The sequence below is a fragment of the Orycteropus afer genome, unplaced genomic scaffold (assembly GCF_000298275.1).
Source record: "Orycteropus afer afer isolate SDZICR_OR568_19922 unplaced genomic scaffold, OryAfe1.0 scaffold00311, whole genome shotgun sequence".
Taxonomy (NCBI): domain Eukaryota; kingdom Metazoa; phylum Chordata; class Mammalia; order Tubulidentata; family Orycteropodidae; genus Orycteropus; species Orycteropus afer.
Window position 1 is genome coordinate 930,460 of NW_006921898.1, and position 15,010 is coordinate 945,469.

The following is a 15,010-nucleotide window of genomic DNA, read 5'->3' on the forward strand; positions in this document are numbered from 1 at the left end:
GCTTACCACCCCAGTGAACCACAAATGTTGGCTACAGAGAGGTTTCATGCAGCCAACGGGCCACTGCCAACTCTGTGGACCAACCCAAGCACAAGGTGGCTTTCTAGCCTTAACCATTCTAACCATATCCTGTTCTCATTTTGTTTCTGAGACATGAGATGTCAATCTCCTGGCTGGTGACAAATCACCCACAGGTGATCACCACAAGTGACAGCACTCTGTCCATGAAACAACAGTTTTGATGCAATTACTGGTAAAGAATGCTTTGTGGACTCAGGAAAAGGCTCTGTGGGTAAGTTTAAGGTCACTTAGTACCATTCAGACACCTGGGGTGATTCTTCCTTGAGAAGCCTATTGGGGGATCAGATGCAAGTATGGAGCACACAGCAGTAGATATGTGTGACTTGGCTGCCTGGCATTACAACTCAAACTCGGGGTCAAATCATTGTGAAAACAAAGCCCCTCCATGGAACATTTCCCAGGTGCCGGGTGCTGGGTTCAGTGTGTTGGTTCACATCATTCTTGTTTAATCTCCTAACAACCCTAGCCAGGTACGGGTGAGGGAACTGAGTTCAGGGAGGCTGCATTACCCAAAGCCATGAAACCCAGATGTGGAAGACAACAGATTTGCACCCTCATGTCTGTCCTGGAGCACAAGTTCTTTGCCACCATGTTGTTGTTGTTGTTATTTGCCGTCGAGTTGGCCCCGACTCATAGCGACCCCTCCTTGGGTTTCCGAGGCAGTTATCACTACGGAAGTAGGATTGCCCAACCTTCCTTCCGAGGAGTGGCTGGTGGGTTTGAACCGCCAACCTCCTGGTTAGCAGTCAAGTGCCTTAGGCACTATGCTACCAGAGCTCCTTTTGCCACCATATAGGCTGCTTATTACGTAACCAGAGAGGGAGAGCAGACCTCACAGAGGCCATGCTCATGTGGAGGCTGAGCAGAGGCTAAAGGAACAAAGGCCCAGTGACTCTCCCAGCTCCTGCCCTATCTCTTGGCTTGATTCACCAACTGACAAGAGTTTGGATTCCTTCTCTGTCTGGCACCTCAGTTTAGAGAACAGAGGGCCAATGGAGATGACTGAGTGTAGGCTTGGATAAATGAGAGAGGGTGTGTGTGGGTGTATCTGAAGGATTCTGAAGAAGATTATTTTTTTACCAGAGGTGACAGGTTGTGTTCCACTGCCACCATTATGGCTGTGAGCCATGCCCTGGGGGCCAAAAGGAGGTCTACTTAGGGAGTCTGTAACATCCTGCCAGGTCTTCCTGTGAGGCTGGACTTTGGGACCTCTTCCTGTCTCATGACTTCCTGGAAGGGCAAGGCAAGCAACTTCCTCATCCCTTAGAATGTGTGTGTGCTTGGTGGAAGTGGACCTAGGGCACAGCAAGGGAAGTAGATTTCTGATGGTCACATGAGGAAATGGAGACCTGGGGAAGAGAGCTGAACTCTTCAAAATCTCAAACCTGTGGACTGGAGGGAGCAGGGCTGGGTTCAAAGCTGAGTCTGACACAGGCACATAACCTGAGGCTTCAGTTTCTTTACCTGTAAACTAGGGATAATAATCCCTACTCCTTTAAGGGTTGTAAGGGGACTAAGTGAGGTCATGTGTAAAAGTAACTGGTATGGAGAAGGTGCTCAGCAAGTTTCTTTTAACAATACTACTTCCAAGCATTCTTACTGGATTTGGACTTAAATGGTGTTTAATCCCTCTTAGATCATGTCTTGTCTTAGATTTGCCACTTTTTCTCCAAGTTTCTTATCAGGGATGCTTTTATAAATCCAAGGCTCTCTACCTCCCATACTTTCTTAGACTCCTGGCTTTTTGGATTGGGTCTTAAAATTAGGAAGGAAAAAGCAATATAAGAAAAAGCTACCAGAGATGTTTGGGTTTATCTCTAGCTAAGGCACAAAGATGTCGGATAATGAAAGCCTAACAGATTTGGAGGTCTGCTCTTCACCCAAATAGACGAAGCTCAGGGGACTGCGGGTTTCCATTCGTCAGTCCCACATCCACCTTGGAGCCTGTGGGTCTACATACTGGCAGTTTCCTTTCCCTGGAATGGTTCCCTATTCCCCGTGGCTGAAAACACATTTTGTGTCAGCAGGTGGAGAGCCTTCTGTTTTTGTTCCTACTGGGAAAGGGAAGAGGGAGGCGAGGGCTGAGGGAGTGAGAGGGTGCTACACAGTGGTCATCTTCTCACACAGGCTAAAGGAGGAGGCTAGAAGGTGGTGAGACACGTCCTAACCAAGGGCTGTCCTCCCAGGCCTGAGGCTCCCAGTCCTCTCACCTGACCACCTACTACCTAACCTGGAGTTGAGTCCAGGTCAGTGAGGAGTTGCTAGTTGTGTAAAGGCAGAGTACACTTAGTGCTAATGAAGCAGAATATGCTCAAGGACCACTGGGGAAAATGCTGCAGGCCCACAGGGCCAGAAAGGGCTTCAGAGGAGGGCATTCCACGAAGGGATAGGAAATGCTCAGAAACAACAGAGAACAGGGCTGGGTGGCTAGGCTGTCTTTATCCATGAGGCTACAACAAAGTGGGTTTAGTTACGTTTTAGTCAGAGATCTGAGGGGTGTGGAGAGATACATTTTGGCCTAAAGTCTCCTATGCTGATAGCCACATGAAGATTAAACCCATCTCTCACACAGCAGAAATCCTGTGTACCATTACTGACAGACCAATCCTGGCCCTACTCTGAATCCTAGGCAGAAGATCTCAACTTGAGTTAGCAGGAGCATCACAAAACTCCCAAACCGGAGTGAAAGTGGCTGAAAGCAATGTCTGGGACCTGAGAGCCACATTGATTCTTCTTTGAGCTTCTGAACAGCCAAGGCTGTGCTGTAGAAACTGCTGAGAAACACCAGTTTATTTTGTATTTTTTAAAAAAGTGGCCTTAGCAAACTCTCCTCAAAAACCTTGTTGGAAAATAAATACAAGAGAACAACGAGAAAGCCAAGGGAGGATAAGTACTAAAGGATGCCTTATTGCCGATGCTGTCGATTCACATAGCAGTCAGTGGGTCAGGGTCATGACTGAGCATAGTATCACAACACGGCTGGGGCACTGTGCTGGGTGAGTGGAAAGTCCCTTGGGTTTGGCAGAGTGCAGGGTAACAGATGTGCCTATGTTATTACTGCTTTTAGAACTTTGGGGCTTTGGGAGGGCTTATTTGGAGCTATGGTGAATTCTTACAGAACACACACATCTGCCTGAGGCCACTGGACCTGAATCCAAACTTGGTATCATTACTATACCTGCTTGGTGGTTCCCAAAGTTGAACACCATTTTTAAAGAACAGCATGTTGCTCTGAGCATGGTCAAGGACAGCACACCAAGGATTGTGCAAGCCTGGGAAGACAGGCCTTCCTGGGGATGCTGCAGTCAGGGAGACAGCTGACATGTCCCAGGAACATACTAACAAGGATCAGCACTGACCATACACATGAGGCTCCCAAGCCTTGGGGCTCTTCACAGGGCCAGCCTGTCCCAAAGACTACTCTGAGGTACTGTTCCTTAAGCAAGCACAGCCAAGCCTGCAACCAAAGTCTCACCTTCCTGGTCCTTTGATAAGAAAGTACAAAGGCTAGGCACTTAATTAGCACTCAGGAATGGAGGTGATGTCTACTCACTGTTCAGCAATGTTTGGGTCAAGAGAATCAGTTTCGGTGGGTGTTTCAGGCAAGGAGGAGCCGGACTCCTGAATCTGACACAATTCCTCATCCGTGATGATGTCAAACACAGCGTCATCTGGCGGCCTGCAGTCTGTGTTGGCATGTGGGCCACATAGGGGATCAGGAGAAAAGAGACACATTCATTATTATGCATGAGATGGGTAGCAATGAAAATGAGAGATGGGTAGCAACGAAAGTGAGGGAGTGCAGCAATGCAGAGGAACCCACTGAGACACATGTTAAATGCTCATTCAGCTGACAGCTATTCTGTCCAGATGTGAGAGAAATGGCTGTGGGACATTCCAGAAAAGCAGAAGAGAGGGCCACAGATGAAACTGAATGCACAACTTAAAAGACTTCTCAAAGTCAGGGGTTTGGAGAGGTATAAACTTGTTACACGTTCTCTAAGGTCCTTTACTTAGAAGGAAAGAACCTAACAAAAAAGAAAATATAGTTAGTGCCACAGACGTTTTGCTCCATAAGACACAGGCAATACTTATTCACGCCTCTTTGAAAGCAGAATTCCATCTGACCTGCATTTCACCTTCCTCTGCTCAAGGACTTGTACCTAGCATCATGCTCTGACCAGGGGACTAGCACCTGACTTTCCAGACCACTCAGCCAAAAAAAAAAAAAAAAACCTCACTGCCGTCAAGTCAGATCCAACTCATAGTGACCCCTTCCTTGGGTTTCCTAGGCAGTATCACAGGAGGACATATTATATGAGTGCTCCTGTGCAGTCACTATCTATAAGTGGGCTCTTGCACATACATGGAAAATATGATGGCAGGTCAGAGGGAAACCAAACAAGTGAAGGAAATGAGGCAGGAAACACCAGAAATCAAAATAAGTGGCTTTGGTATGGTGCCAACCTCTATCATTGCTGGAACATCCACCAATGAGTCAGGGTGAAGGGTCCTTGGCTGCTTAACAAGAACAGTCCATGTGAGCTACAAGTCCCTAGATGGCTGGCTGTGCTACATGATTTTTGGGACAGGTTATGTTTTAGAAGGAATGTTCTTCCTCCTGTCTGAAGTCTCCATAATGGAGAGCTTGAGGAACTAGCTGGAAAGGGGGCCAGGGATTGGTTTCTTTCTATGGACTCAGCCACACTCCTGAATCTGCCTTCTGAGGCTGTCTAAGGGAAGAAACAAGGAAAAGGAAGGAAGGGAAGTGGATAAAAGGGATTTAAAATGATGTCCACTGAGAGAAATAAAAGATGGCCCAAATAAATGGAGAGATATACTATATTCATGGATTAGAACACTTGATATTGTTAAGAGGTCAATTCTGCCCTAACTGATCTAGAGATTCAATGCAATCACAATCAAAATATCACCGGGATTTTTTGTAGAAACTGACAAACTGATCCAAAATTTATATGTAAAAGGAATGTCCCAGAATAGCCAACACCTTGAAAAAGAACAAAATTGGAGGACTCACTCCACCTGATTTTAAGACTTCCTATAAAACTATGGTAATCAGAAGAGTGTGGTGTGGGCAAAAGATATAGGTATGTAGATAAAAATAGAATTAAATAGAGTCCAGATATAAATGCACTCGTATGAAGTACACTTACTTTTGACAAAGGTGCAAAAGCAATTCATTGGAAAAAGAATACTTTTCAACCAATGGTGTTAGAACAACTGGATAACCATATGGGAAAAAACGAATCTCTACTCATATTTTGCATTATGTACAAAAAATAACTCAAAATGGATCGTAGACCTAAATGTATAACCTTAACCTAAAACTATGAAACTTCGAGGAGAAAATGGATCTTTGAGTTTTTAGGTTAGGCAAGGATAGATATGACACCAAAAGAAATGAAAAAAATTGATCTGTAAGAGAAAAAATTGATAAATTGGACTTCATCAAAATTATACACTTCTGTTCTTCAAAAGATACTTCTGCTCTTTAGGGAAAAAAACAAAAACAAAAAACAGGAAAAGAGAAGCAATTAATTCAGAGAAAATATGTGTAAAACACATATCTTTAACAAACTTGTATCCAGAATATATGAATAGTTTCAAAACTCAGTAATAAGAAAAAAAAACATTAAAAAATGGACAGAAGACTTGAAGATATTGGGATGGCAAACAAGCACAAAATGCTGTGCAAAGTACGTCCCTTACCCCAAGCAGTTCTTTGTACCTGCTAAAAATAGTGGTGTCTCTCAACCTACCTGATGATCCAATTAAGCAAAATAGGTACTAATAGTATTTCTAAGAAGCTGTCTGTCATAGATCTAGGCAGAGGCCAAGGAGGAGTCTTTGGGGACCAGCTTACAGAGGCAGAGATGAGACTCATTTCTACCCTTGCCACCTCAGCTCTGCCCTCCTGGCCCTCTGCCTCTCTACATCTGACTGGGCAGCCTGGGTTGATCTGCTAGACTGTGCTCAGAGAAGAAGCAGCACATATGAAACCCTGCTTCTTTTTGTTGGGCCAAGTGGAAGAGCACACAAGAGAGTACATCCTCCTTGGCAACTAAGGGAGACTGTGAGCTGCAGGGAGAGAGTGGAGAACATTCCAGACACAACTTCTGGATTTTGGTTCCTCTAACAGAGAGATAAGGAGCTCTGGCAGTATAGTGCCTAAGGCGCTTGACTGCTAACCAGAAGGCTGGCAGTTCAAACCTACTAGCCACTCCTTAGAAGGAAGACTGGGCAATCTACTTCTGTAGAGATACTGCCTCAGAAACCCAAGGAGGGGTCGCTATGAGTCAGGTCCGACTCCACAGCACTTAACAACAACAAGAGAGAGGGTTGGATACCAGGGCTGAGATTCTGGTAGACAGCATTTTCCAAAGTATAGGGTGCATTCCAGTGGTGGTATGTGAGTTAAGATGTACATAGATTTCAAGTTAAATAACACTGAATCATATCATGAGAAAATTATTCCTTTTTCAATCCTAATTATATCAAATAGAAAGTCTCAAGTTGTTGCTAACATATTTTTAACACCCCTTTAGTGTCCAAGTTTGGAAAACAATGAATTAAGCTAACTAGCTACGAGGAAGTGAGAAAGTAGCATCCAGAAAACATTATGTGTAGCTGCAGAAGTCTGACCTTGGCTTCTGGTGGCCTGGTGCCCAGCCTGCCCTGGTGGCAGTGCAAGGCTGGGCTCTCCCTGGCTGTTGCCCGAGCTGGTACTGTCAGGGGAGCCAGGGCCCTCACTGAGCTTGCGGAAGCAGGCCCGGCAGCAGCGCTCCTTCTTGCCACTGTGCTTGGTCAGGACATAGTTGTTGCAGCAGTAGTAACAGAAGATGCGGCCACATATCCTGGGAACAAAACAAACACAGGCCATGAGGTGATGCACGGTGGGTCTTGGGTGCTGTTACCAGGATGGAGCTAGCTCTGTATTGGGCTCTGGATGTCACATGGTTCTCGCCAGACCTGGCTTTGCCCACTGTAGAATGTGGCCTTAAGGCTTATTTAGAAAGATTCCAATAAAGTCATCTTGGTAAGATTAGTAGGAGAATGTTGTTTCCTAAGGTCCGTGGAGGAAGGAAGTATGTGGTTGAGTCCACCTTCCCTGACACAAAGATGTAGGTAGCTCTTGCATGCTGCCAGCTAAGGGTTTCAGAGGAAACCACAACCTTCACAGCCCTGTGCTGACCAGTTCCCATTTGTGTCTACTTCCAAACCAAGATTCACTTTTGTGTACTCTCCTCTGGGCCCCAGTAGGGCCTTTGCTCTGCCTGTGTTCCTCCAATGAAGCCTCAGCTCTAGCTCTCACAGGGTTCCAGTAACGCTGTTTCTCTTCTGGTTCCTTCAGGCTGAAAGATGAACGAAGGGTTTCTGGTCTCTGCATGCCACATAACCTTTGTGGGTCCCCTCAGCCTTGCCCATACCTCTTTATTAAACTCCCAAGCATACCCTTTCAGAGCCCTTTGTGTCCTAAGACCCTGACTTGTATGGTCTTCTTGTCTGTTCCCTTAAAACCAAAAACCAGTGTGCATTTCCCAGGCAGTTGGCTGGGGTATCAACACCTATCCCAATTCCTCCTTTAGACCCATTTGCAGATTACAGAGCCTGTAGGGTGTCAGGTGGCCCCGTGAGCTGCCTGCCGACCTGCAGTGGTGCCGCCGCACCATCCAGCTGAACTCCCGCTTGCAGTCAAGGCAGTGGCTCGCCTCAGTATCCCCAAGCCACCTCTCCTCAGCACTGAGCTTCTGTTGGAATTCCAGCGCATCTGACTTCTGCCAGAGAGCATCCTTGTCCCTGGGACAAAATCACATTAGAAAGAAAGAAGAAAGAATTTGTGAAAATAATAGAACTCCCCCTGATTCATTTCAAAAGACTGATTACAAATTTCCCAACTCACAGAAGGAAAATTCACTTTTACCTTAGAAACACCTCCCATCCTAGATCCTATGACCCCTCACAACACCCCCAGACTTAGCCAAGTCCTCCCAATCTGCATGTGATTTGCTGAGTATCTGCAGGGCCCAGTGAATGAAGAGATGAGGTATGTAATGTACATAAAGGGCTCCGTCAACTGTAAGGAGCTTCTACCAGTGATAAGGATCACTAAATAACAATGCATATTATCAGTAAGTTTGAGCTGTAATGTGCCATCATGAAATCTGCATGCTGTAAGCCCAAGGACCACACATGTTCACCCCCATCCAAATCTTACGTGTCTTTGGGGCCCATAGTATTTTGAGGGTTTGATCTAGTAATAACTAATCATTGGGGAAGATCAAAGATTTCTCAGCCTGGAAATCTGACCAGATGTCAATCTTAGATGGTAAGCCCACTCTAGGAAGCCAGAGTGAGAGGCATGAAGCTTTTCAAAAGGACCTGACAGTGCCTGAATATGCCTGATCCACTGGGGATGATGTACAGAGGCTTCCTAGCACTGCTAATGGTCATTTTGGGGCCTTGTTTTCTGACATGGAAAGGTCTGGTTCTTTCCTGTATGGAACCCCAGCCAGCATGCTCTGAGCATTGATGTGGATCTAGCAGCATGCCATACCAGCCACTGATGATATAGCACTAGAGCTACTTAAGTCCTGGGAAAACTGGCTCCATCACTGGCTAGGGACTTTAAATCAACCAAAGACCTTTCCCTTTAAGTAAAAAAGCCAAAACATGGATGGATTGATTGGCTCTTCCAAGGACACTTAAAGTTGTCAAGTTGGTCCATAGCTTCTGTCCTTTCTGCCCCAGAAAGTCAGGTGCCCATACTCTGGGAATGTGGGAATGCTCATAGCACCTAGGGTTTTCCTCATACCCACAGGAGGAGGTCTGAGCTGAGAGGTCACAAGTGCCCTAAGTGCCAGGTTTGTAAATTGATGACATGCAAGCAGAGTTTTTAAACTGCCAAATTAGATATAATTTTGATATCACCATTTTGTAACCTCTAATGAATTAGTAAGAAGCTCTGGTAGCATAGTGCCTAAGGCACTTGACTGCTAACCAGAAGGCTGGTGGTTCAAACCCACCAGCCACTCCTCGGAAGGAAGATGGGGCAATCTACTTCTGCAGTGATACTTCCTGGGAAACCCAAGGAGGGGTCGCTATGAGTCGGGCCCAACTCGACAGCACATAACAACAACAACAATGAATTAGAAAAGGAGCTCTGGTGGTGTAGTAGTTAAGACACCTGACTGCTAATCAAAACATCGCTGGTTTGAACCAGCTGCTCCACAGAAGAGTGATGGGCAATCTGCTTCCATAAAGATTTACAGCCTTGGAAACTCAATGGGGGTTGCTATCAATCAGATTTGACTCAATAGCAGTTATTTTATTTTATTTTTTTTATGAATTAGTAAGGAGCCCTAGAGGCACAAAGGATAAACTCTTGGCTGCTAACCAGAAGAGAAGAGTGTGAACTCACCCAGTGGCTTGTGGGAGAAAAGATCTGGCGATCTGCTTCTGTAAAAATTCCAAATCAAACCCACTGCCACTGAGTTGATTCCAACTCGTAGTGACACTCACTAGGTTTCAGAGGCAGTAAATTTTTACGAGGTAGATTGTCCTGTTTTCCTTCTTCTTCATTCTTGTCCAGAGTTCTTCTCTGTCATATAGTATCACTATGAGTTGGGATTGACTTGATGGTACGCAACAACAATGAATTAGTAGAGTTAGGTATTGCTTATCCATGGCCACTAACATCATAAAGAGGGGGTGAACCAGATGCTATGTGTCTCCCAAAACAAAGACCCAATACTATCAATCAATTCTATGAAGTGCTCTTGACAATATTTGGAACCTAAGTCTCAGTAAGCCTTTAAGGAAGCAATGGTTCTCAACTCTGGTTCACTGATACCTGGAACCCATTCCTGGAAATTCTGATTTAGTTGGGTAATTTTAATAAAGAGCCTCCAGATAGGCTAATGTACAGCAAGAGTTGAGAATTCTAGCCCTAACTATCAATTTAGAGGAAATATAAGGGATGGAAGAACATGTTTAATGACACGGTAGTGATGCAATCAGCAAAATACATGCTATGAGCAACTCTACCAGATGAATGACCTGGCTTCTTAAAAAAGAATGTTGATAGCAGCTTTCTTTGCAATGGCCTGTAATTAGAAATAATCCAAATGTCCTTCAACAGATGCATGGATGAACAAATTGTGATCCCTCTGTGCAATGGAATGCTACTCAGCATTAAAAAGAATGAACACTTGATGCATCCAACAACATGGATGATGTTTAAAATGATTACTATACTGAATGAAAGAAGCAAGATTAAAAAATAAAGTACACACTCTAGATTATATTTGTATAAAACTAAGGAAAAAGGAAAAGAAATAAGTAAGAGAGATGGTGGGGTAACCCATGGACTAAAGGAAGATTTAGAGACATCACCAATTGCAATGGTGGATCTGATTTAGATCTTTATTAGGACTATGAAAAAATTTATAAAGCAATTACAAAAAATTATAAACTGGCTAGATAATCAATGATATTAATAAACTATTATTCATTTTTAAATGTGCTGAAGATACTATGGTGGTTTAAAATGAGTTGTTATCTTAGAGAGGTACATAGTGAGATATTTGAGATATTTGTGAATGAAATGCTATTGTGTCTGGAATTTGCTTCAAAATAATCTAGAGAGGTGATAGAAATGGGTGGGAAGTACACATGAAACAAGACTCAATATGAGTTATAAGTATAATGCTGAAGCTGGGTGACAGGTACAAGGGTGTTCATTAAACTATTTTTGTAGATTTGAAAATTTCCATAGGAAAAAGCTGGGGAAAAAAAAAATGAATGACTTCCCAACATTTAAAAACCATAAGACTTCATATAAACAAACCCAGATTTCCTCCTTCTCTTGGGCCCAGTGCTTGTGTGGCACCAGTTGGCAGGAGCAGGCTGTGGCTGTGTCCTCCAGTTTCTCATAGCCCCTGCTGTCCTACTTCACATATTTACATCAACTGTTTGGTCCCTGCAGGCTCTAGAGTCTAGGACCCTGGGTACTGGGGAAAGCAGGACAGATGGGAAGGAAAAAGGACTCATAAGGGGGCAAGAGAGAAGAAATTCCTGAAGACAGTAAATCTCATTTATTATCACTCTTGTGGCTAAGTACATGGGAATTTTGCCAATAAGTACATATCAAATGAAAACACAAACCCAGAGAAGCACAACGTGTGAACAGTGGAAGCTACCCTATAAGGTTGTGACTGGCCTGAGCACAATCTGAATGTGTCAGGGGCCCTTAACAACAAACTGAGTGTACGCAGAACAGATGGAGGGGATGGGAGCCACTTCCATTGCAGTGTCCTTTCAAAAGCCACTGTGTTTATTAAAGAAAAAGCAGGTGTGGTAGGAAGTCTCCGGCCACTCCTTTGACCTGACATTCACCTGAGAAGCTCTATCAGCCGTTCCTCGAGGTACTTCTTGGTTTTGTTCAGGTCCTCCAGGTCAGCAAGCATCTTCTGGTCATTCTTCTCCCGGTTTGTCACCTCCTCACAGAGTCTGTTGTAACACTCTTGGAATTTTACTGTGGCTTTTTCAAGATCCTTCTGGGTCCTGGTGAAGGAAGTGGTAAATGTTTTTGATTATCCACCACTCCCAGGTCCTCTTATTCCTCTAGGCTGACCCAAGCCACCACTGGGGGGTCCTGTTGCCCTTCCCAGTGTGGGGGGGGAGCTCCCTGGCACTATCTGCTCACTGTTATACACTCATTTAGTCTTCAAGACTCTTCTCATGCACCCAATCCTCCCACTCTCCTAGCTCACCAAGTACAAGGGGGCACTCTAGAAGATCAGGTTGACCCTGACTGGAGCACCCCAGAAAAGTCTATCTGTACTTTTCTTAAGGTCGTTGTTCAGAAAACAGACTCTGGATCCAAATGGTCTGTACTTTAATCTATTTCATCACTTAATCGATTTCATCATTTAATCTATTTCATCACTCACATGCTGTATGACCCTAGGAAAGCTACTCCTCTGAGCCTCATTTTACTCATCTATAAAATGAGGATTAATATCTTTCTCAAAATTGTTGGGAAGATTAAATAGATAAATATATAAGCAAGATATTTAAAGCAGTGTCAGGCATGTGTTAAGCACTATTTGATCGTGTGCTTTTATTATCACAAAGGAGCCCTGGTGGCACCGTGGTTAAAGCACTCAACTGCTAATTGAGAGGTCGATGGTTCGAATCCATCAGCTGCTCCACAGGAGAAAGATGTGGCAGTCTGCTTTAGTAAAGATTTACAGCCTTGGAAACCCTATGGGAGCAGTTCTAAGTCCCACAGGGTTGCCATGAGTTGGAATTGACTCAGCAGAGAGTTTGGTCTGGTTTGGTTATTGTTGTTGTTGTTGTTACGTGCTGTTGAGTTGGACTTGACTCATAGAGACCCCTCCTTGGGTTTCCAAGGCAGTATCACTACGGAAGTAGATTGCCCCATTTTCCTTCCGAGGAGTGGCTGGTGGGTTTGAACCACCAGCCTTCTGGTTAGCAGTCAAGTGCCTTAGGCACTACGCTATCAGAGTTCCCGGTTTGGTTATTATCACCATTATTATTATATTCCAACATTTATTTCCTTTTAATTTTTCTAAGGCACGCTGTTCATTACTGGGCTGTAATATGCCCTGCTAGAGATAAGAAAAAATAATGGAGAGAATGGTTCTTTAGCGTAATAAAGAACTGTCTGGAGGAATGTGATCGGCAGAATGCTAGGTTTTCCATGGCATGCTTCGGGCTCAAGTGCTGTCTCTGTTGTGGTTTTTCTTACAGGAGGGCTTCTTTACCCAGATGTGACTGACTTTCTGAAAGACTGTATGAAATGAATGGTCTTCCCTAAAGGGTCTACCAGTGGCTGTGTGGGTGGACGGTGTAACTAACCTTTCCAGGTTGGCATGCAGGGCAGCCCTCTCCTCGTCCTTCTGTAGCATGGCTGCCTGGCACTCTGAAAGATGGTTGCTGGTGCTGCTCAGCTTCTCTTCCATATCTGCTTGGGTGGCCTGGCAAAAGACATTGGGGAGAAGACACACAGCTTGCAGAGCTCTTGTAGGGAGTGACTTCCATGCCATCTTAATAGAGAATTTTTTATTCCCCTTACATTGAAGAGGCCCAGAACCTCTGTTATATATTTGTGGGGGTGTGACATACTCCTATTAGTGATTATGTCCCTAAAGTATCAATTGCAATTGGCTGTAGAGGTTGGAGGGAGATAGCATGAATCAGACTCTCCAGGTAAAAGTTGGGTTAGAGTGGGGCAGGAGTGGCAAGGGCCAGCGTTCATTGGGAAACATCACTGCTTTGAAGACTGTGCTGTCCTGTCCTGCTCAGTTTAGAATCACTGACTTATAGAACCCTTAAAATGATGGTTAAGACAGACAACTCATTTCCTTTTCATAAGAAATAAGGGCTAGGTGAAAAACACACTTGGCAGCTCTAGCCAGGTGCCTAAGGGAATAGAAGGGGTGGTGATACAAACTGTGGGTTCACACAAAAGTGAACTGATGGCAGCTCTGGCTTAGGAACTGGAAGTTCTGCAGAGAACCCTCTTAAACGGATCAGTAAAAATCATACCAGATGTTCTTACCCTGACAGGTCCACAGATTGATAGTGGAAATGACCCAGGTGGAGGCCAGCATGCTGGGCTTCCCTGGCCAGATGGCCGGGTGGGCCAGTATTGGTCTGGCTCACAGAAGAGTGCTGCTCTGGGCCGCAATGCTGCCCCAGGCCAGAGGCCTACCTTCAGCTTCCCCACGGCCTCCTCGGCAGCCTGCAGCTTTCTGCCTTGCTCCTCCAGCTGGCTCCTGAGGCTTTTGCACTCTTCAGTGGCAGCCTGGGGCGGGCAAGGAGGGGATGATCAAAGTGGGGTCCTTGCTCTGAGACTCGCTCAGCTCCACCCTCCAAATGGGGACAAACGTTGAGCTTTTTCCCCCCTCCAAACTGGCTCCTCGATAAATTTTAGGCTTTATTGGTGACAAAATCCTTTCAAACTTACTAAGAAAAAAGACAGCCTGATCCTCAAATTTAGAATTTCTACAGTGAGCCACAAGGAGTGGAATGGGGTAGGTGACCCATCTGTGGAGGCACAGCAGAATAGCCCTAAAGAGGGGAGTCAAGAGGGTCAGCAGTGGTCTGGTCTGCTGGGGTCTGAGACTGCACAGACCTCAATACCAGTAGATATGTGATAAAGCAAAGCTCCATGGCCATCCTGCCATGTCCTCACTCTTAGCCCTCTTTGTGCAACCTCAAGGATACATAGCCATTGAGCTTTTCTACCCCAAGGGCCGTGTGAAAACTAATCAAGTCACTACCCTCCAACTATGCCTGCTATCAGTATGCATGTGAAGGGGTTGGTTATGCACTGACTATGAACCCAGAAGCAGGACTTCAAGCAGTCAGGATATGCTGGCACTCTGCAAAAGGTTCTAGAAACGGAGGAGAGGTCTCAAACTCACCCACTCAAAGTGGCGGGCAGGTAACCAAATGAGTGTAAGGGAAAACCTGGAGGAGGCATGTCTTCCTTCCTCACTGACTGCTGCCACGTGGGAGTAAGGACCACAGTTTTTAGATCTTCCAAAACTTCAAAATAAGCCTCAAATGGAATTTATTTGCTAAATATCTTCTCTTTAAATGCTGGCTACTGAAAAGAAATTCTATGTGGGCCAAACTTATTTGTAATGATTTCAGACTTCTGGACTAAGACATCACTCTTCAACATTCTATCCCTAGCATGTTCCTGCAGAGAGAGATGCTCTTGGGAGCTCTGACAGCAAGACAGGACCAACAGGTGTTTGCCTGGGCCCATCAAGGACATTCTTGGGCCCTCACCTGCCTCATGGCCAAAGGGTGCATCCTCTCACAAACCCATCAGGCCCACCCCAGGGAGGCAGGTGGAGCCCAGATGGTTGAG

At 45.1% G+C, this 15,010-nt stretch overlaps 1 protein-coding gene across 1 annotated transcript in view; it reads right to left on the reverse strand.

Moving 5' to 3' along the window:
* FYCO1 (FYVE and coiled-coil domain autophagy adaptor 1) overlaps positions 1-15,010 on the reverse strand; it is a 73,253-nt gene that overhangs the window by 34,301 nt on the left and 23,942 nt on the right. The window contains exons 8-13 of the mRNA XM_042782419.1: positions 13,841-13,933; positions 12,985-13,103; positions 11,497-11,664; positions 7,750-7,899; positions 6,745-6,956; positions 3,635-3,767 (exon numbers count right to left, since the gene is read on the reverse strand). Of these exons, the coding sequence (XP_042638353.1) occupies positions 3,635-3,767; positions 6,745-6,956; positions 7,750-7,899; positions 11,497-11,664; positions 12,985-13,103; positions 13,841-13,933 (875 nt within the window). The remainder of the gene's footprint in view (positions 1-3,634; positions 3,768-6,744; positions 6,957-7,749; positions 7,900-11,496; positions 11,665-12,984; positions 13,104-13,840; positions 13,934-15,010) is intronic.